The 21,930-nt window shown below is 42.2% G+C and overlaps 1 protein-coding gene across 2 annotated transcripts in view; it reads right to left on the bottom strand.

The window, feature by feature from the left end:
• The window catches only part of C15H11orf97 (chromosome 15 C11orf97 homolog), a 33,788-nt gene extending 15,480 nt beyond the window's left edge, over positions 1–18,308 (bottom strand). The window contains exons 1-2 of one of the 2 annotated variants that reach the window (XR_009490587.1): positions 18,073–18,308; positions 12,318–12,422 (exon numbers count right to left, since the gene is read on the bottom strand). Coding sequence is in view for 1 of the 2 variants with exons in the window: in NM_001077076.2 (NP_001070544.1) it covers positions 12,318–12,422; positions 18,073–18,217 (250 nt within the window). In the remaining variant the exon portion in view is untranslated. 2 annotated transcript variants of the gene reach the window in all.
• Positions 18,309–21,930: the final 3,622 nt, after the last annotated feature.

A 21,930-nucleotide genomic window follows, 5' to 3' on the forward strand; every position in this document is an offset into this window, starting at 1 on the left:
TTTCCAGTAGTCATATATGGATGTGAGAGTTGGACTATAAAGAAAGCTGAGCGCCAAAGAATTGATGCTTTTGAACTGTGGTGTTGGAGAAGACTCTTGAGAGTCCCTTGGACTGCAAGGAGATCCAACCAGTCCATCCTAAAGGAGACCAGTCCTGGGTGTTCATTGGAAGGACTGATGTTGAAGCTGAAATTCCAATACTTTGGCCACCTGATGTGAAGAGCTGACTCATTTGAAAAGACCCTGATGCTGGGAAAGATTGAAGGCAGGAGGAGAAGGGGACGACAGAGGATGAGGTGGGTGGATGGCATCACCGACACAACGGACATGGGTTTGGGTGGACTCCGGGAGTTGGTGATGGACAGGGAGGCCTGGCATGCTGCGGTTCATGGGGTCGCAAAGAGTCCGACATGGCTGAGGGACTGAACTGAACTGAATGTCTAAATCCTGATACTGTCAATAAGTGTTGGCTTAGTAATGATTTGCACTGGGCTTTTCTATGTATCTTAAAATCACATGTTTACATTTGGGGAGTCAGTTAACAAGTATTTAGTGAGAATTTACTGTGTAGAAAACTGTGACCCAAGTTAAACAAAGAAGTGAATTCAGGTAAGTGCCGTTAAGTTGGTTTTCCCATTTCTGAAGCTACAAATGTTAATATCCAATATTCTCCATAGACGTAAGGTTTCCTATGGCAAACACACTGACATGACCCCTCCAGAAAGGAGTCTATAGCAGGTAATGACTGGGGGCACAGCCTTTGGGATCTGAGGAGATCTGGGTTTCAGTCCCTTCTCTACCACCTACCAGTTTTATGACTTTGGGCAAATCATTTAATCCAGTATGTGTCAGTCCTCTCACGGGGATGACAATAATATCTACCTTGAAGGATTGTTGTTGCATTTGGATGAAATGGACATAAGTGCTTTGTACCCAATAAATAGTAGCTTTTTTTTTTTTTTTTTACAGAGACAATGATTTTCCTGTCCAAGCATGGACTGAGACTCTGTTTCCAGAGGCACAGTCATTGAAGTGACTCACTGAACTGACTCCTTCTCTGCTCCTGAATGGAGTGGCTGAAGCTATCTGTCAAGATTAGTTCCCCCCTCCTTTCTAAAGACCTTCAAGGAAGTCTCCACAACTTCCTTCTGCCAAGACCTTACAAAATTCAAGCTGTTTCTAATATCTAACCCAAATCTTCTCTTAACTGATCAAGGCAGTTTCCTCTTTTGCCCTGTGTAGACATAGAAAAGGGTAATAAACTCTCAGATGAAGGAGTCCACAAACATTTATTCAATACTCTCTGTGACACCCTATGCAACACTAAGGAAATACGTTTCGATTTATTCCATATTGTGGGAAGGTCTGGTAAATAGAAAACAGGTAAAAATCCAGAGGCAGGGACTTCCCTGGTGGTCCTGTGGATAAGACTCCGTGCTCCCAATGCAGTTGGCTGAATTCTATCCCCGGTCAGGGAACTAGATCTCACATGCCACAACTAAGAGTTCATATACAGCAACTAAGACCCAGTACAGCTAAATAAATAAATATGAAAAAAAAAGATCCGGGGGCAAAACTCTGTAGAAAACCCATCTCAAATTAGATGGAAAGATTGTACCAATCTAATTTCGTTTGCTCTTTCAGATGCAAGCACAACTTGATAGAAACAATCTGTTGCTGTTGTTGTTTATTCCCTAAGTCACGTCCAATTTTTTGCAACCCCTTGGACTGTAACCCACCAAGCTCCTCTGTCCTTGGGATTTCCCAGGCAAGAATACTGGTGTGGGTTGCCATTTTCTTCTCCAGGGGATCTTCCTGACACAGGGATCAAAGCCGAGTCTCCTGAATCGGCAGGAGGATGCTTTACTGCTGAGCCAACCGGGAAGCCCTAACAGAGAAAGTACCTGAAACACAAATGCATATGCCCAGAAACACCTGGGTGAGAAAAGAAAACTCTCAAAGCAGAATACTGTTAGTCACAAGCATTTATTGTACTTGGGGATAGAGGCTGCTGGGATAAATAGCGTGATTTTGAGCAGATAGGATATTTTTGGATGAAAATGTTATGGAAAGTGATACATTCTCCTGGAGGAAAAGAGGACGAGCAAGAAGTATGAATACCCATTGAAGCAGCGGCATCTTTAAAGGGAGCTTCAGCCTCTAAGCTCTGGGCAAACGCTTTCCAGGTGGAGAAAGGAAGACAAGGAGGGGGAGGGGTGGAGCTGGCCAGAGAGACCTCTGCTGGCAGCTTAACCTGAAAAGAGAAGCAGGCACAGAGAGAAGCCAGGAGAAAAGAATTAAGTCCTTTCTGGAAGGTAGGAATATTATAGAGATTCTTTTCTTTCTCCTCTTTTCTTGCCTCCAAGCCTATTCTACTCAGAAATCTTTTTAGGTGTGTTTTTATCCTGAATTTGAAAGCTACAGAACAAAGTCTTTATGCTGAAAATTTTGGCCGATGGGATCTGACCTGGTCCGACAGAGAAGGCTGCCCTTTAAAAACATTTTTGTTTCCTTCAGCTGTCTCCAGACTGTGAATAATGAACATTAGACCTTGAGAAGCCAGCTTAGAAACATACTGTCCATGCTTCCTTTGTGTAAACGTGGTCAGAGGAAGAAAATTTCAAGTCATTTAAACTTTTGTTTGGTGACTTCTGAGCTCTGTAATTATCTCTCTTTTTTTTTTTTGGTAATTATTTTAACATGCTTTTGGTGTCTAGTAAGTTCCTTGTATATTGCAGGTACAAAAACATTTTTGTTGAATGTGTTAATGAATAGCAAAAATATCCGCAATTGCTGGGTAACGTTTTACATTTCTTAAATTTATACTAAACATAATAAACCAGACTCAAAGTAAGTTTGCATGCATTCAGGCACATATAGACACAAATGAATGTGTCTGGTACCACACTCCCAAAATTAATCAGGAAATAGAATGTTGTGTAAGAGAAAACTAGTAAGCTTCATTCATCAAATTTTTCACGACCACCATAAACTCTGCTAGTTTTAGCCAGAAAAATACAAAAAACCCTAGCAACTTAAAAACATTAAATTAGTACATTAATTTACTCCTGTGTGGTTCTCTTACAGAATTTTTTGAAATGTAGATATTGTTTTAAAATCAATGGCAAAATGAATGCAATAGTCCTGTAATGCATGCCTCATAAACCTACCTCTTCTTTTAAAAAAATTGGAAGGAGGGGGAAAATTTCAGGGAACCACTAAAAATACATGAATTATCAGTTCAGTTCAGTTCAGTCGCTCAGTCTGACGACTCTTCGCGACCCCATGAATTGCAGCACGCCAGGCCGCCCTGTCCATCACCAACTCCTGGAGTTCACTCAGACTCACGTCCATCGAGTCAGTGATGCCATCCAGCCATCTCATCCTCTGTCGCCCCCTTCTCCTCCTGCCCCCAATCTCTCCCAGCATCAGAGTCTTTTCCAATGAGTCAACTCTTCACATGAGGTGGCCAAAGTACTGGAGTTTCAGCTTTAGCATCATTCCCTCTAAAGAACTCCCAGGGCTGATCTCCTTCAGAATGGACTGGTTGGATCTCTTTGCAGTCCAAGGGACTCTCAAGAGTCTTCTCCAACACCACAGTTCAAAAGCATCAAATCTTCGGTGCTCAGCCTTCTTCACAGTCCAACTCTCACATCCATACATGACCACAGGAAAAATTATAGCCTTGACTAGACAGACCTTTGTTGGCAAAGTAATGTCTCTGCTTTTGAATATGCTATCTAGGTTGGTCATAACTTTCCTTCCAAGGAGTAAGTGTCTTTTAATTTCATGGCTGCAGTCACCATCTGCAGTGATTTTGGAGCCCCCAAAAAGAAAGTCAGCCACAGTTTCCCCATCTATTTCCCATGAAGTGATGGGACCGGATGCCATGATCTTCGTTTTCTGAATGTTGAGCTTTAAGCCAACTTTTTCACTCTCCTCTTTCACTTTCTTCAAGAGGCTTTTTAGTTCCTCTTCACTTCTGCCATAAGGGTGGTGTCATCTGCATATCTGAGGTTATTGATATTTCTCCCTGCAATCTTGATTCCAGCTTGTGTTTCTTCCAGTCTAGTGTTTCTCATGATGTACTCTGCATATAAGTTAAATAAGCAGGGTGATAATGTACAGCCTTGACGTTCTCCTTTTCCTATTTGGAACCAGTCTGTTGTTCCATGTCCAGTTCTAACTGTTGCTTCCTGACCTGCATATAGATTTATCAAGAGGCAGGTCAGGTGGTCTGGTATTCCCATCTCATGAAGAATTTTCCACAGTTTGTTGTGATCCACACAGTCAAAGGCTTTGGCATAGTCAATAAAGCAGAAATAGATGTTTTTCTGGAACTCTCTTGGTTTTTCGATGATCCAGAAGATGTTGGCATTTTGATCTCTGGTTCCTCTGCCTTTTCTAAAACAAGCTTGAAGATCAGGAAGTTCACAGTTCACGTATTGCTAAAGCCTGGCTTGGAGAATTTTGAGTATTACTTTACTAGCGTGTGAGATGAGTGCAATTGTGTGGTAGTTTGAGCATTCTTTGGCATTGCCTTTCTTTGGGATTAGAATGAAAACTGACCTTTTCCAGTCCTGTGGCCACTGCTGAGTTTTCCAAATTTGCTGGCATATTGAGTGCGGCACTTTCACAGCATCATCTTTCAGATTTGAAACAGCTCAACTGGAATTGCATCACCTCCACTAGCTTTGTTCATAGTGATGCTTTCTAAGGCCCACTTGACTTCACATTCCACGATGTCTGGCTCTAGGTGAGTGATCACACCATCGTGATTATCTGGTTCATGAAGATCTTGTTTGTAGAGTTCTTCTGTGTATTCTTGCCACCTCTTCTTAATATCTTCTGCTTCTGTGTTAGCTAAATTCTTTACTTATCCAGAAAGTTACATGGTGGTGGTCAGCCATTTAGTTGCTAAGTGAAAGTAAAGTGAAGTCGCTCAAGTCGTGTCCAACTCTTTGCGACCCCATGGACTGTAGCCCACCAGGCTCCTCTGTCCATAGAATTCTCCAGGCAAGAGTACTGGAATGGGTTGCCATTTCTTCCTCCAGGGGGTATTCCCGACCCAGGGATTGAACCCTGGTCTCCCGCATTGCACTCAGACACTTAACCGTCTGAGCCACCAGGGAAGCTCAGACCCTCATGGACTGTAGCCCACCAGGTTCCCCTGTCTATTAGATTTCCCAGGCAAGAACACTGGAGTAGGCTGCCATTTCCTTCTCCAGGGCATCTTCTGACCCAGGGATTGACCCACATCTCCTGTATTACAGGGCTTCCCAGGTGGTGTTAGTGCTAAAGAACCTGGCTGCCAATGTAGGAGATGTAAGAGATTTGAGTTTGATCCCTGGGTTGGGAAGATCCCTTGGAGAAGGAAATTGTAACCCACTCCAGTATTCTTGCCTGGGGAATCCCATGGACAGAGGGGCCTGGTGGTCTACAGTCTATGGGGTCGCAAAGAGTCGGACACAACTGAGCACTGAGCGCACACACACACTTCTGTATTACAACTGGTCTCCTGCACTGCTGGTCAGAAAGCTGCATTTCTTTTTTTCAGGATGGTGAGATTCTGTAGATCCAGGCCCAATGGCTTATCTGACAGAACGTGTAAAGCCTCTGAAACCTGTTCTATCTCAGGTTTGAACCTGAACCTGGATAAGATCATGACAATCTTGTGTTAACCGAAAATAATACTATTCGCTACCAATGCAGTTTCAAATCTTTTTTCCCTCTAAGAAAATATAATCTTATAAAGTATAACCCAGTGACAAAGAGCAAAGATACCAGCTTCAGATGAACCTACATTCATGTATCAGTTATTCCACTGAGTGGCAACAGTTACTGTACCTTCCCCTAGTCTCAGCTTCTAGAGCTACAAAATGGGAAGAATAGTGATACGGAAAGAGTAAAGGGACAAAGTAGGAGATTAAATAGCTAATCCCACTGGGGGACTGTAAGTGAAGCAAAAGGTATAGGAGACTCCTGTAAGTTAATGATGACTGAAGGAAGCAGACTTGCTTAACAACAAAACCAAGTAGGCTTGTTTAGCAACAACAACATGTAACAAGAGCAAGAGACATGCCCCCAAACAATAAAACAACGCTAGAAGTGAGGCCCAGTGAGGTCAATAAGTTAACGATTCCCAGGATTTAGTACACCCCCGGGTGTACTCTGGGGGTTGATGATGGACAGGGAGGCCTGGCGTGCTGCAATTCTCGGAGTCGCAAAGAGTTGGACACGACTGAGCGACTGAACTGAACTGAACTGGGTGTATATAAAGAACAGTATATATTGCTTAAATTCAAATAAAAATATATATTCATATGTGTATATACACATAGAAAAAAGAGAGAGAAAGGGCCAGGCAAATAATATAAGTAAGTAGAGGAGGCTAGAGGTAAGAAATAATTGGCTCTCCCAGTTTTTTCTTTTTCTACATTTATTGGAGGCATGGATACCACAGAAATACTTTTTTTCTTATTGCTACCACTTGCTCCATGGAAGAAAAGCTACAACAAACCTAGACAGCATATTAAAAAACAGAGACATCATTTTGCTGACAAAGGTCTGTATAGTCAAAGCTTTGGTTTTGCCAGTAGTCATGTACAGATGTGAGAGTTGGACCATACATAAGGCTGAGTGCTGAAGAAATTGATGCTTTTTAACTGTGGTGCTGGAGAAGACTCTCAAGGGAATTTCAAGAAAAACTGTGTGGCTAAAGTGGAGTCAGAGAGTATGGGAGATGAGTTCACAGAGGTGAGCAGGCCACACGACAAAGGTGAAATTTAGCCTAAGGAAAATAAGAAGGCATTGGAGAGCTTTAGCATGGCGGTGATGGGCAAAAATTTATGTTTGTCAGAGATGCCTCTGGTTTCTGAGAAGAGAATAGACTGCAGGGGGAAGGAGTAGAAATTGTCACTGGGGGCTATTGCTGAGCCTGCAAGAGACGACTGGGGTTTGGGGCAGGTGATTGTGGGCAAAGTGGTTGCTATTGTTCAGCTGCTTAGTCACGTCTGACTCTTTGTGACCCCATGGATTGCAGCATACCAGGCTTCCCTGTCTATCACCATCTCCTGGAGCTTGTTCAAACTCATGTCTATTGAGTCAGTGATGCGATCCAACCATCTCATCATCTGTCGTCCCCCTCTCCTGCCTTCAATCTTTCCCAGCATCAGGGTCTTTTCTAATGAGTCAGCCTTTCCCATCAGGTGGCCAAAGTATTGGAGTTTCAGTTTCAGCATCAGTCTTTCCAATGAATATTCAGGACTGATTTCCTTTAGGACTGACTGCTTTGATTTCCTTGCAGTCCAAGGGACTCTCAAGAGTCTTCTCCAGCATCACAGTTCAAAAGCATCAGTTCTTCAGTGCTTAGCCTTCTTTATGCTCCAACTTTCACATCCATACACGACTACTGGAAAAACCACACCTTTGACTAGACTGACCTTTGTTGGCAATATGCTGTCTAGTTTGGTCATAGCTTTTCTTCCAAGGAGTAAGTGTCTTTTAGTTTCATGGGTGCAGTCACCATCTGCAGTGATTTTGGAGCCCCCCAAAATAAAGTCTCTCACTGTTTCCACTGTTTCCCTATTTGCCATGAAGTGATGGGACCAGATGCCATGATCTTCATTTTTTGAATGTTGAGTTTTAAGCCAACTTTTTCACTCTCCTCTTTCACTTTCATCAAGAGGCTCTTTAGTTCTTCATCTTCTGCCATAATGGTGGTGTCATCTGCATATCTGAGGTTATTGATATTTCTCCCTGCAATCTTGATTCCAGCTTGTGCTTCCTCCAGCCCAGCATTTTGCATGATGTACTCTGCATGTGAGTTAAATAAGCAGGGTGACAATATGCAGCCTTGATGTACTCTTTCCCCAGTTTGGAACCAGTCTGTTGTTCCATGTCTGGTTCTACCTGTTGTTTCTTGACTGGCATACAGGTTTTTCAGGAGGAAGTTAGGGTGGTCTGGTATTCCTATCTCTTTCAGAATTTTCCATAGTTTGTTGTGATCCACACAGTCAAAGGCTTTAGCATAGTCAGTGAAGCAGAAGTAGATGTTTTGGGCAAGGTGGGGAGATTTCAAATATCTTTCAAATGTAGATTTCACAGGATTCACTGATGGACTGACCATGGAGAGAGGATTTGCCTTCTAGGCCTAATCAACTGAGTGAATGGTGGTACCATTTCTTGAGATGGGGAAGACCCACTGAAGAGTGGGATTTAAAAGCTGGGATTTAGGGATGTCCTTGGTGGTCCAGTGGTTAAGATTTCACCTTCCAATGCAGAGGGTGCAGGTTTGATCCCTGGTCAGGGAATTTGGGCTTCCCTCGTAGCTAAATCGGTAAAGAATCTGCCTGCAATACAGGAGACCTGGGTTCAATCCCTGGGTTGGAAGATCCCCTGGAGAAGGGAATGGCACCCCAACTCCAGTATTCTTGCCTGGAGAATCCCATGGACAGAAGAGCCTGGCAGGCTACAGTCCACGGGGTTGCAAAAGTCGGACACGACTTAGAAACTAAAACACTACCACCAGGGAACGAAGATCCTGCATGCCTCGTGGCCAAAAACCCAAAACATACAACAAAAACAATATTATAAAAGATTTAATAAAGACTTAAAATGGTCCATATTAAAATTTTTCAAAGATTTTTATTCAGTTCTGTTCTGGTCATGCTAAGTTTGAGAGGCCTTTAGATATCCAAGCCAAGTAGGCTTCTGGGAATTTGAAAATCAGAGGGCAGAGATATAAATTTTGGAGTTGTCAGCACAAGAGGGCCAAGTGTGATCTGCAGGGAGGGAGTATGGATACAGAAAAAGGTCTATGACTGAGTTTTACACATTTTAGAGCATAGAAGAAGCAGAGTCAGCAAGGAGGACAGAGAACGGGTGGTACAACTCAAACCAGGAGACTGGAGCATGGTGACCTGGAGGCTGAGCTGAGAAAGTGTTTTCCGGGGAAGGAGTAAATGGTTATGTCATATGCTGTGGAGAAGCTGAGTTTGTGGATTGGATTTGACCTTGAAGATCACTACCTTTGACCTTAACAACAAAGGTCATTTGCAATCTGGAAAGGAACAATTTCCTTGTATGCGTGGAAGCAAAGGCCTAATTGGGATGGGTGACAGAGCCAATAAGTGAAAACGTAGAAATAATGGGTCTAACTTCTAACATCTAGGGATGGCTGCTTATAAGTCATGTGTGTGCGTGCTCAGTTGCTGTTGTGTCTGACTCTTTTGCAACCCCATGGACTGTAGCCCACCAGGCTCCTCTTTCCATGAGATTTCCCAGGCAAGAACACTGGAGTGGGTTGCCATGCCTTCCTCTAGTGGGTTGTCATGCCTTTCTCTAAGGGATCTTCTCAACCCAGGGATCAAACCCCTTTCTCCTGCGTCTCCCTCATTCACAGGCAGATTCTTTACTACTGTACTACCTTAGAAGACTACATTCAAGGTCCTAAAAATCCCTAAGAGTTTTATGCAGAATTCTGGGTGTGTGTGGCAAGGTGTGTCCTCCAGCAAGAGAGGCTGTATCTTTCTTCTGATATTTAAAAGAGTTTGTCACTGTAAACCTTGCAGTTTACAGTAGCTGATGAACACTGCCAGCCTTAGCTCTCCGGGCTAGGCTGGAAGAGTGTGGAACTCTCCCTACGTGCTAGTTTCCTGTTCTGGTCCACATGGGGCTTCCAGCCGTGAAAAGGAGAAGAAACGAAAAAGAAAAAATTTAGTAGGCTTCCGTTTTTTATCCATTAGAGCCCTTTAAAACTTAACGTTACAGAAGCAATTCTCAGCTTTGAAATATTTTTTCTAGGCTAAAATAGCACCTCTGTGCGACCTCTGGTGGATGCTACAAAAAATGCAGCACCCCATGCGGTCTTCATTTCATATGAAAAATATTTAAGAAGTCTTCCCTGATAGCTCAGTTTGTAAAGAATCCACCTGCAAGGCAGGAGACCCCAGTTGGATTCCTGGGTCTGGAAGATCCTCTGCAGAAGGGATAGGCTACCCATTCCAGCATTCTTGAGCTTCCCTTGTGGCTCAGCTGGTAAAGAATCCATCCGCAATGCACAAGACTTGGGTTCAGTACCTGGGTTGGGAAGATCCCCTGGAGAAGGAAAAGACTACCCACTCCAGAATTCTGGCCTGGAGAATTCCATGGACTGTATAGTCCATGGGGTCGCAAAGAGTTGGACATGACTGAGCCACTTTCACTTTCAATATTTAAGATTGCCTAGAAAAACAAATTTTTATAAACCAAATGATTTTTCCTAATTATTCAGACTGACATAAATAAATTTATCCATTAAGAATCAACACACCATCCAAATAGTGTATAAATGAGCTTTTATGTAATCTCTGAAATGAAGGGGACCCAAATACAATTGCAGATTGGGTTTCAGAGAAACAATTTAGTTGGTCATTCTGCATCCATCTGTAGAGTTCAAACTCTAAGACTTTAAACTTTCCTTCAAGACACAGTATGAACAAAATTAGCCATTCCTTTGACCTCTCTTTCCATAAGAATGGGTGATGCAAGAAGACCCTAAAAGGCGTTTCTATGCTGGTTTTAAAATGTAAAGTGGAGGGAAAACAATTCTTAAAGGAAAAAGAAGACATTATGAAAAGCTGTAGTATCAATGTGGCATTGAAATAGATCAATGGGACAGAACAGGGAGTGAAGAAATAGGAAAAACCCCATAAAGTGTGAAACTATGTCACAGAGTCTGAAAGTTGTACCTCTGGGCCTGCAGCCTCTGCTCTAATTTGGGTCCCACTAGCCTGGGCTTCCCAGGTGGCACCTATGGTAAAGAACATGCCTGCCAGTGCAGGAAATCTGAGACATGTTTGATCCCTGGGTCAGGAAGATCCCCTGGAGAAGGAAATGACTACCCACTCCAGTATTCTTGCCTGGAGAATTCCACGGACAGAGGAGTCTGGTGGGCTGCAGTCCATAGGGTTGCAAAGAGTTGGACACGACTGAAGCAACTTAGCACAGCAGAGCCTGTTTTTCAACAATTCTCCTCAGAAAATGTCAAGTTCTCTACGTACAGGAGTCATGTCTCATTTCTTTTATATCTTCAAGCAACTGCTGGTATCCAAGAGGGTTTCAATAAAAACATGAAATATGCACCTAGTAATCACAGAGAAGGAACTATAAAAAATAAGGAGCTCCAGCAGTTTCAAAATAATGTCTATAAGGGATTCTTTAGAGCATGCATGTGTGTGTGCTCAGTTGCTTTAGTCATATCCAACTCTGTGCGACCCTAACCTGCCAGGCTCCTCTGTCCATGGGATTCTCCAGGTTAAGAATACTGTAGTGGGTTGCCATGCCCTCCTCCAGGGAATCTTCCTGACCCAGGGATCGAACCCACATCTCCTGCATGGATAGGCAGATTCTTTATCTCTGAGCTCTCAGGGAAACCCTCTTTAGAGCATATCTTTTTTCAAATGAATCATCAGTGTGAGCTATCAATGCCCAGACCATGTAACCCATATACTATGTGTATGTGAGATAAAATCCTGGGATGAATTGACCTATTTAAATGACTTAGATTCTTCTGAGTCAGTGATTTGCAAAGTGGGGTCTCTGGACCAGCATCATCAACTTGGGACTTGGTAGAAATACAAATTCTTGGGCCCCATCCCAGACTTTCTAAGCCAGTTACTCTCTAGATGGGGCTCAGCCGTCTGCTTTTAACCTGTAATTCCTAGATAATTCTGATGCAGTCAATACTTTGAGCATCACGGTTATTGGTACTACTTATGGAGAAGGCAATGGCACCCTACTCCAGTTCTCTTGCCTGGAAAATCCAATGGGCAGAGGAGCCTGGTAGGCTGCAGTCCATGGGGTTGCTAAGAGTCAGGCATGACTGAGCGACTTCAATTTCACTTTTCACTTTCATGCATTGGAGAAGGAAATGGCAACCCACTCCAGTGTTCTTGCCTGGAGAATCCCAGGGACAGGGGGCCTGGTGGGCAGCCGTCTATGGGGTCGCACAGAGTCGGACATGACTGAAGTGACTTAGCAGCAGCAGCAGCATATTGATAAAGGTTGAGGATGTTATTGTGCTTTCCAGACACTTGGAAAAAATTCTACTTATCATTAAGTAGAAATAAATCCATCAAAAATGTGGAACAGCAATGTAAATACATTAATTTATTTGGGCAAGGGCAAAATAATTATATAAAATTATCCAAGAACCTCTCAGGGGGCTGTTTTTCTTTTAATACTCATGGTTTTACAATAAATAAAATAATCACTGCCATCAAACAGGTAATTTTATATCCATTTTGCAAACATACTTAATTTGTCACTGAGATTACCTGCAGGTGGATGTTTAATGTGGCATTCATCTCTTTTAATATAAAGTTCTTCTTCGAGTACTTCCTTAATTCTCTTATGTGGTTCACAATATAAAAACTTCTTCCCTGTAAAGGTATTAACAAAATTGGTTACTTATTATAAATTCTGCCCAACCTTCTAGCCATTATTTACATAAATAACTATTTTTTAAAGAGACAAATCCTTCCATACAAATAACAGGTGTTTCATCCTGCAGACTCTATTTTGGAAAGATCCCTTCCAGTGTAACTTTTAGCTTTGCCGGGGGAGAACTTTATATTTTGTGGTTAAGTTTCAGATAACTTATTTTAAGTATTATGAAGTAATATATGAAGTTTTCTTCATTAACTTGAAGAAAACTTTCATTTATTCAATAAATTCTTATTAAAGACATACTCTGTGCCAGGCATTTGGGGCAGAGGACACAGCAGTGAATAATAAAGATATATGGTGGCTCAGACAGTAAAGAATCTGCCTGCAATGTGGGAGACCTGGGTTTGATCCCTGGGTTGGGAAGATCCCCTGGAGAAGGGAAAGGCTACCCACTCCAGTATTCTGGAGAATTCCACGGACTGTATAGTCCATGGGTTCAAAAGAGTTGGACACGACTGAGCAACTTTCACTTTCCATGCATACAGCCTACAATCCAGATACATGATACAGAACAGTCTAGTAGTATTTCATCAGCTTTTTAAAAGAATAAACCTGAATTGTAGTGGAGTGTCAGTAATGGACATATGACCTTTTCCTGACCTCCAAACCTGGCCCCACAAGACTTCACTGTTATAGTTGAGGATGGACTGTTTTTTCTAAGCTCTTTAGCTACATTTCTTCTGCTCAGCCCAGGGAGTCATCTGAGCCCATACTTCTCTCCAGACTCTCCTGTCAGCCCTTCTCTCTCTTGCTCTCTGAGCTCCGGCCATGTGGCCTTTCTGTCCATCCCCACACATTGTCTCTTTTGTACATTCTGTTTTCTCTGCCTGAACTGTCCTTCTCATAATTATTTTTGCCTGGGTGACTTCTACCTGAATGTCAGGTCTAGGCTGAGATGTCAGTTCTTTAAGGAAATTTTCCTTGGCTCCACAATGTCCCTGGTTACTTTTTCTCATAGTATTTTCCTCTTTGCTTTCATTTGACTTATTGCAATGTGTATGCAGCCTCATTTACTTTATGTACAATTTTATTTGTGTAACTATTAGTACCGTATGTCTCCCTTGCCAGGCTATATACCGTGAGAGCAGAGGTGTCTGTTCAGCTCATCAGAGTCCTAGAACAGAGTGTGACATAATAGTAGATGCTCAACAGGATTTCCCTGCTGGTCTGCCTGCCAATGCAGAGGACACGGAATTTGATCCCTGGTCAGAGAACTAGATCCCACATACGTCGGGGAAGCTAAGCCTGTGCACCGCAAACTGCTGAGCCTAGAGCCTGTGAACTACTGAAGCCCCTGCTCCCCAGAGCGTGTGCTCCTCATTGAGGGATGCCGCGGCAGTGAGAAGCCGGCATATTAGAGAGTAGCCTCTGCTTGCCCCAACTAGAGAGTGCCTGCGTGAAGCTACGAAGACCCAGCACAGCCAAAAATAAATAAATACAAATTAAAAAAATAATAGATGCTCAACAAGTGTGTGTTCAAGTGGAACCAAAGCATTGTTCAATCAGGTGGAGCGCAGATTCCTCTGTGTGTGTGTCTGCCCACCCAGCCCTGTGAAGAGCAGGCAGCCAGTTCTAGTAGTTCTAGTCCTAGTGCTTAAAAACTCAGTCCAGGGAGCCATGGAGAATCTCAATGACCGATGCAAAGATATGGCAGGTGTCCTCTTTTCTAGACCAACTGAAGAAGAACAAATTTGACTTGTGTGCAGACTGGCCCAAATGGGGCAAGAGACCTAATGCTTCTCGCCACGGGTCTAGGTCATTCCTGGTCGTGAGACCCAAACACACCCTCAGACATGAACAAGGTAGAGTGAGATATTCTCTGGGTCTGGGCTTGTTTTCCCCCAAATTCAGAGTCATACGAATGAGAGATGAATGTGGGTCAGCATTACTCAAGTTTAACTCTGGATTAAAATTTAGTTAAATCATGATCTTCAGGCAGAAAAGGGTTTAAGAAATTTGGCTAAGAGGAAAAGCCTATAATAGCTCAGTAGAAATGAAGAGATCACTTGCTGTAATTTGATGTCTCTTGACAAATTTCAGCCCTTCTCTCACAAGAATTCACAGAAGAAATCATCAAAGGTTTCAAGGAACTATGAAAAATGACAGACTTGTAAACAGCTGTGTGTGTGTGTGCATGTGCACGTGCGCGTGTGCATGTGCATGCACACTAAGTCATGTCCAACTATTTGGGACCCCATGCACTGTAGCCCGCCAGGTTCCTCTGTCAATGGGATTTTCCAGGTAAGAATGCTGGAGTGGGTTGCCATTTCCTACCAGGGGATCTTCCTGGACTAGGGATCAAACCCGTGTCTCCTGCATTGGCAGGTGGATTCTTTACCACAGTGGCACCTGGGAAACTCATAAAGAGCTAGTTTGGGCAAATATTCCTTGCTCTAAGAAAGACAAAGAGAAAGACAAGAAAGGAAGGAAGCAACGAGCTGGCTACTAACAATTGCTACGGTTTATTGAATGCTACCATGTTCTAGGCATCTTATGTATACTATCTTTCTTCTTGACAATCAGCCTATAGGAAGGTAAAATTATTCCTACTTTATGTAAGAGGGGCTTCCCTTATGGCTCAGCTGGTAAAGAATCTGCCTGCAATATGGGAGACCTGGTTCAATCCCTGGATTGGGAAAGGCTATCCACACCAGTATTCTGGCCTAGAGGATTCCATGGACTACAGTCCATGTGGTAGCAAAGGTTTGGATACAACTGAGTGACCTTTCACTTATGGATGAGAAAGTAAGTTTCAAAAGTTTTTAAAACTAGTCATAAAAATTAAAAGAAATTGATTCTTTCAAACTGTGGTTCAAGAGAAAACTTTTGAGAGTTCTTTGGACAGAAAGGAGATCAAACCAGTCAATCCTACAGGAAATAAACCCTGAATGTTCATTGAAAGGACTGATGCTAAAGCTGAAGCTCCAATACTTTGGCCACCTGATGTGAACAGCTGATTCTTTGGAAAAGACCCTGATGCTGGGAAAGATTCAAGGCAGGAGGAGAAGGGGACAACAGAGAATGAGATGGTTGGGTGGCATCACTGACTCAATGGACATGAGTTTGAGCACACTCCAAGAGATAGTGAAGGACAGGGAAGCCTGGGATGCTAGCAGTCCATAGGGTCACAAAGAGTCGGACATGATTTAGTGACTGAACAACATAGCTGACCCTCTCAAACCAAGTTACTAAACTGGCTAGATTAAGGAGATGTTGTACCCATAGTATAGTATTTGCATTTCGGCAAGACATTTGATAAAGTGCATTCATATAGGAGGCAGAGTGCCCAGCCAAAGATGCTACTTGACAGATCAGGGGCTTCCAGAGACTCTACTTGGACTGTGGGGTTCACCATTTAATTAGTTAATCTGAATATAGGAACTTTCAGCAAACTCACCAAATGTGAGAATGACACAGACTTGGTGAATGGTTTACAGGCTGAATGGCAAACTCAGGATTCAAAGGGCCTTCCATACTTGGAATGAAATGTTCATATCCATAGGATGGTATTGATGGGGATAATATAACGACCTGCATTTAGAACTAAACAGAGGAACTCCGTAAGTATAGGACAGAAAAGGCCTTGGTCAAATGTTTTCAATTGGACAGATGGGAAAAGAGAAACTAAGGATGTCATAGATTGCATTTGTTGTGTGTTAAGAATCTAATGTGTCTGCCTAAACAGCTATTGTGAATTTATATAGATTCACCTAATAGAAGTATAACGTTCAGATCAAGCGAAGTTATGGTCCTACCACACTACCCTAATCTGATGGTACCTAGTATACTGGATTCAGTGATTTAATAAAACGGAGAATATTGGGATAGTTCAGCCCATGGTGAGAGCACTACAAATTATTTTAAAGATAACACTAAAATGAATAAATAAAGGTAACACTGAGGCGATAAAAGATTTGGTGGGGCTCAAATAGCCACCGTTATATAATTCAAAGATGTTTCAGTGGGAAAGGGCCACATTTTATCTGTGTATATTTGGGAGCAGATGTGTGATTAGGGAGTAGAAGCTGTACAGACACTGAGGACCTTTCCAAAAAATAGAGACTGAAGATTTAAAAAAAATTTTTTTTTGAAAATTAAATAGGTACTTGTGCCCATTTAATTTAACAGGTATGAATAATCTGTCTCTACTTGAGCTGAGGCCCTAAACAATGAGCTCAGGAAGGTTGAGGCAGGCACTCTTCGTATGTTTCTACCCTGACTCTGTCAGCCCCTGTGTAAATTAGACACCAGCCTTAATTCATTACTCATTTCCCAGCAACTGCCCAATGGAAGGCACGCAATCAGGACTCAATATTTGTTCAACTGACAAGCAAATGGCTAATTCCACCTTTTACTCCTACAGCCAAAAGGAATAAAGAACCTCTAAATTCTAGTGTCGCTTATGAGAAAATTTCCAGGTTGAATTTCAAGTCAGAGTAAGGAATTCCTTAAATATACTGAATACTTACATATACACTGAACTTAGTCGCTCTAAATAAGGTCTCTGCCTGCTGTTGACAAGAACAAGAATGAGGCATCATAATCAAGTATATTGTGACTGATGCTGAGGAAAGAGGCAGGCAACAGCAGTTCTGAGGCTCCTAGGGAGGTGCCGGGCTCTCAAGAGGGGGTGTGTGGTCCCTGGGGGAGTGGAAGTCGAGCTTCTTCGGCCCAACCCTTGCTCTCTAGAGGGGTAATCAGCGAGGCTCTGCAGAATGGCTGGGAATTGCTCACCTTCTTCAGACTATTATTTTCATCTTCATCATTCCTTAGCACCTACTGAAGACATGTGGAGCACACGGGGCTGGGAAATATCTGTAAATTTATGGAACAAGATGGATAAGCGCTTTGACCTGGCGCGGACTCAACTTTCAACTATGTTGGTTGTGAACCAGAACTCCTTTTTACTTCTTGCAAGGTTGTTTGTATGTTTGGCAGGGCAGGAGGAAACAGCAGCAGTGTGTTAACATGTGACCCATAATTGTGAGACTCTAAAAGGGTCAGGTAATCATAATTTATGAACGGAGAATCCAAGAGATGGGAGTTTAAGTGTTTGAAGGCGTTCTCCTGCACTGAGTGATGCTGGGCAAGGTATATCCTTTCTGCTAGTTTAGACTTTAGTTTCCCGGTTTGTAAAATGAAGGAATTGACAAAAATGATACGTGTATTTCCATGCGTGTATATATAATTTATGTATTTAAAAATTAATTTCATATTTTATATGTAAAACAAATTTTTATATTTTACACAATTTTAATTAAAATATATTTTGTAATTTAATATTTTGAATACTATATGTATGTGTATTCATACGTGCACAATTTTTTTCAGTACCTTCCAGGCCAATGCCACTGCCCATTAAGTTGGAGGCTACCTGGGCTCAGATAACCTTTTATGAAGGAGGGCTTGGGGAAATGGACCAGATGCCTTTGGCCCTTACCTTTGTCAAAACAGCAACTCCAACCCCTCCCTCCAAAACCTTTGCGGCTTCAGCTAGTCCCACCGCAGTTTCCCCGTTCGCCTTTCACGGATTCTCCTCGCCCACGTCCCTCCCACCGTGTCGACGGCTGGAAGGGAACTCACACTGCTTGCGGGACTCCTGGGGACCACCGCCGCCCGGTTCTCCGCGCACCGCCGCGCACCCCAGGCCTGCGGGAGGCCCGGGCTGCTCGCCATCGCGGCCCGCCTGAGGCACCGTCACGACTGCCGCGGCCTCCTCCTCCCTCATGCCGCCGGGGTCTTCGTGGCCGGCAGCCGGCTGGCCTTCTCTGCTCTGCCGCGGGCAGCCAGGGAACGCAAGGCGTCTCTGGTTGCCATGGTGACAGGATCCTCCCCCTCCCCCCCACCCGCCGCCTAGCAGCTCTATTATGCTGGTGTCTCCTGTGTTCCGCGCGCCCAGGAAGACAGACGCTGGAGTTGGGAAGCTGTGATTACTTACCCACCAAAGCAAAGGACTTTCTGTTAATTTCTCATGTGTTTGTCACAGCAGTTTCGCAAGAGAGGCTTTACTATTGCCTCGTAGGGAAGCGGAGATTCAAAAAGCTAAGAACATTGTCTGAAGTTAGGCAACCAGAAGTGGCACAAGCTGGAATCCGAATTCAGAAAAGTTTGGTCCCAGAGGCCAAAGAGTAGATAGCCACCTGGAACAGGTAAGAGCGGGTGCAGGGACTGGACACGTGAGTTCAGGCAAGGTCACTGGTTTCACGCAGTGATAATGTTTGTTGTGTCCCGGCTCCTTGCTACACACACAACATGATGGAATAAATCAACATTAAGGATTCCTAACTTTTGGATTGTAAATTCTTGTTGTTAAACAACTCTTGTAGTGTCCAAGCACTTTTGTATTCACAATCTATTTCAATCCATATAATAAGGGATTTTACAGATGAAGTCAAACTCAAAGTTCAATTTGAATAGCAAATGGGAAACTCTAGGGTTTTTGGAGTATGAGGTTGCTTTTGTTTTTGCAGTTATTTAAAACAATGTTGTGGTTTTACTTTTATGAAAGCTAAATGTGCAGAATTAAAAAGTTCTACAAGGAATGTAGTCCAATGTAACTGCCTCCATCTTACCTCCATTTTACTCCACTTTTCACATCTTTGGGCTGATAATTTAGTATCTACAACACATAACCAAATGCTTACTTTGCCGCTTTTTATATTTTTCCGTTTTAGGTATCATATCTTGATTTCCTAGTATAGGAGATAAGAATTTAGCTCTCTTCCATGCTTCCCACCTCACATGTACTTACTACACCTCAAGACTCTGAATGTAGATAAACTGAAATTTTTCCTAGAGTTTTTTCATTACTATGGCTATGTAAACTCTAATTGCAGACAAGTTTATCCACCCCCTAATACCCTAGGGTCACTTTTTTCATTTGCATAACCTTTGAATTACTTGGAGTTAATAGTTGCCTTGTTCTTTTTTTCACTTCTTTCTACTTTGCCAACAAAGGTCTGTCTAGTCAAGGCTATGGTTTTTCCAGTAGTCATGTATGGATGTGAGAATTGGACTGTGAAGAAAGCTGAGCGCCAAAGAATTGATGCTTTTGAACTGTGGTGTTGGAGAAGACTCTTGAGAGTCCCTTGGACTGCAAAGAGATCCAACCAGTCCATTCTAAAGGAGATCAGTCCTGGTTGTTCTTTGGAAGGAATGATGCTAAAGCTGAAACTCCAGTACTCTGGCCACCTCATGCGAAGAGTTGACTCATTGGAAAAGACTCTGATGCTGGGAGGGATTAGGGGCAAGAGGAGAAGGGGATGACAGAGGATGAGATGGCTGGATGGTGTCGCCGACTTGATGGACGTGATGTTTGAGTGAACTCCGGGAGATGGTGATGGACAGGGAGGCCTGGTGTGCTGTGACTCATGGGGTCGCAAAGAGTCAGACACGACTGAGCGACTGGACTGAACTGATAGTTAATTTACAGTGTTTTGATAGTTTCAAGGGTACAGCAAAGTGACTTGGTTTATGCATATGTGTATATGTAGTGTATACACTACATATATTATAATATATATACATATATATTGTTTTCCAGATTCTTTCCATTATAGATTATTGCAAGATATACGGTACAGTTCCCTATGCTACACAGTAGGTCCTTGTTGTTTACCTATTTTTTATACAGTCGTATGCCTCTGTAATCCCAAACTCTTAATTTAGCTCCCCTCCATCCCCTTTGTTAACCACGTTTGTTTTCTATGTCCGTGAGTCTATTTCTTTCTTTTTTTTTTCGTGAGTCTATTTCTGTTTTGTAAATAAGTTCACCTGTATCATTTACTTTAGATTCCACATATAAGTGATATATGATATTTATGTTTCTCCTGACTTGCTTCACTTAATATGATAATCTCTAGGTGACTTGCTAATTTGTTAGATTTTTCATGTGCTTATCACTGATTAATTCCCAAATTCTCTTTGTGTAAAGCTCTTAGTATGTTTAAACACATGAAGAATTGTATCAATTTCATCTTTTTGAAAAAAAGATCCCTTCCAGAGAGACCTGTGATCTGCTCCAGTCTGCACTGGTCGCTCTCCAGACCTGTGGGTGCACAGCTGCTGTGTAAGGATTTCCCTTCACCATCATACCTCTCTCTTGCATTGAATCCCTGATTTGTGGAGCCCTCTTCCTCACTTTCCTAGTTTACTTGCTTGGTGGAGCCTACCTCCAGGAGATTTTTTTCAGAAGTGGTGTATGGGAAATAAAATGTCCAGGTGTAGAAGTGTCTTTATTCTTTACTAATGTGAGTGTCTAGCTGGTTAAATAATCTAATTTGGAAATCATTTTTCTTCATAACATTAAGGTCATTGCACCATTGTCTTTTGGCATCTCCTGTGGCCAATAGAGAATTCTACTGTCATTCTATTCCTGCCCCTTGAATAAGACCCATCCTTTCTTTGAAACGTGGAGGATCTTCTCTTTGCACTCATTGTTCTGAAATTTCATGATACTGCACCTTGATATCATTAAATTTTCAACCATTATACTGGGAACTCATTTCAATCAAGAAATTCACATCCTTCACTTTGGAGACTTTCTTGAATTATTTGTAATCTTTATTTTCTCTGTTCCCTTGGGAATTCCTGTCATTTGTATATTATTAGTAGATTTTCTGATTTGTCCTCTAGTTTTATGACCTATTTTTTCTATTTTATATCTATTTTTGCACTATTTTCTAGGAAATATCAACATTATTTTTTAAACATTTTATTTTTCACTTCTGCTATCATGTTTCTATTGGTTTGCCCCAAAAGTTCCTTCAGTTTTTAAATAAAACTAAGACACAATTTTCATTTTCACAAAGAATGTTATTGAACAATGTACTCACCATTTTGTTTCACTACCTTCTGCCATTTTCCAGGCAACTTCATAATTCCATCTTCCCAAAATTGTTTATATTTTTGAGCAAAGAACTGTTCCAAGTGCCCTTTACAGTCTTCCGGGGAATTAAAATTTTTTCCATTAAGAGAATTTTGTAAAGACCAAAATAAATGGACATTTGAAGTTGTAATGTCTGGTGAATATGGAGGATGAATCAGAACTTCTCAAACTGTAACAGTTTTTGCTTGGTCATCAAACAAACATGTGGTCTTCCATTATGCTGATGGAAGATTATGCATTTTACATTGACTAATTCTGGATGCTTTTTATTGAGTGGTGTTTTCAGTTGGTCTAATTGGGGGCATTTGAGGATTAATCACTTGGTTTTCTGAAGGAGTTCCCTTCTAATCCTATCGTGTACACAACATCACCTTCCTTGTATGAAGAGCAGTCTTTGGTGTGGTTGATGGTGATTCATTTTACTTGCCCCATGATCTCTTCTGTTCCACATTATGTACAATATCCACAGTATTCCTTGCCCATCACAATTTGTTTTAAAAATGAAACATTTTTGTTACATTTCAGTAGAGAATCACATGCAAAAATATAGTCAA

Source organism: Bos taurus, chromosome 15, assembly GCF_002263795.3.
Source record: "Bos taurus isolate L1 Dominette 01449 registration number 42190680 breed Hereford chromosome 15, ARS-UCD2.0, whole genome shotgun sequence".
NCBI classification, from domain to species: Eukaryota; Metazoa; Chordata; class Mammalia; order Artiodactyla; family Bovidae; genus Bos; species Bos taurus.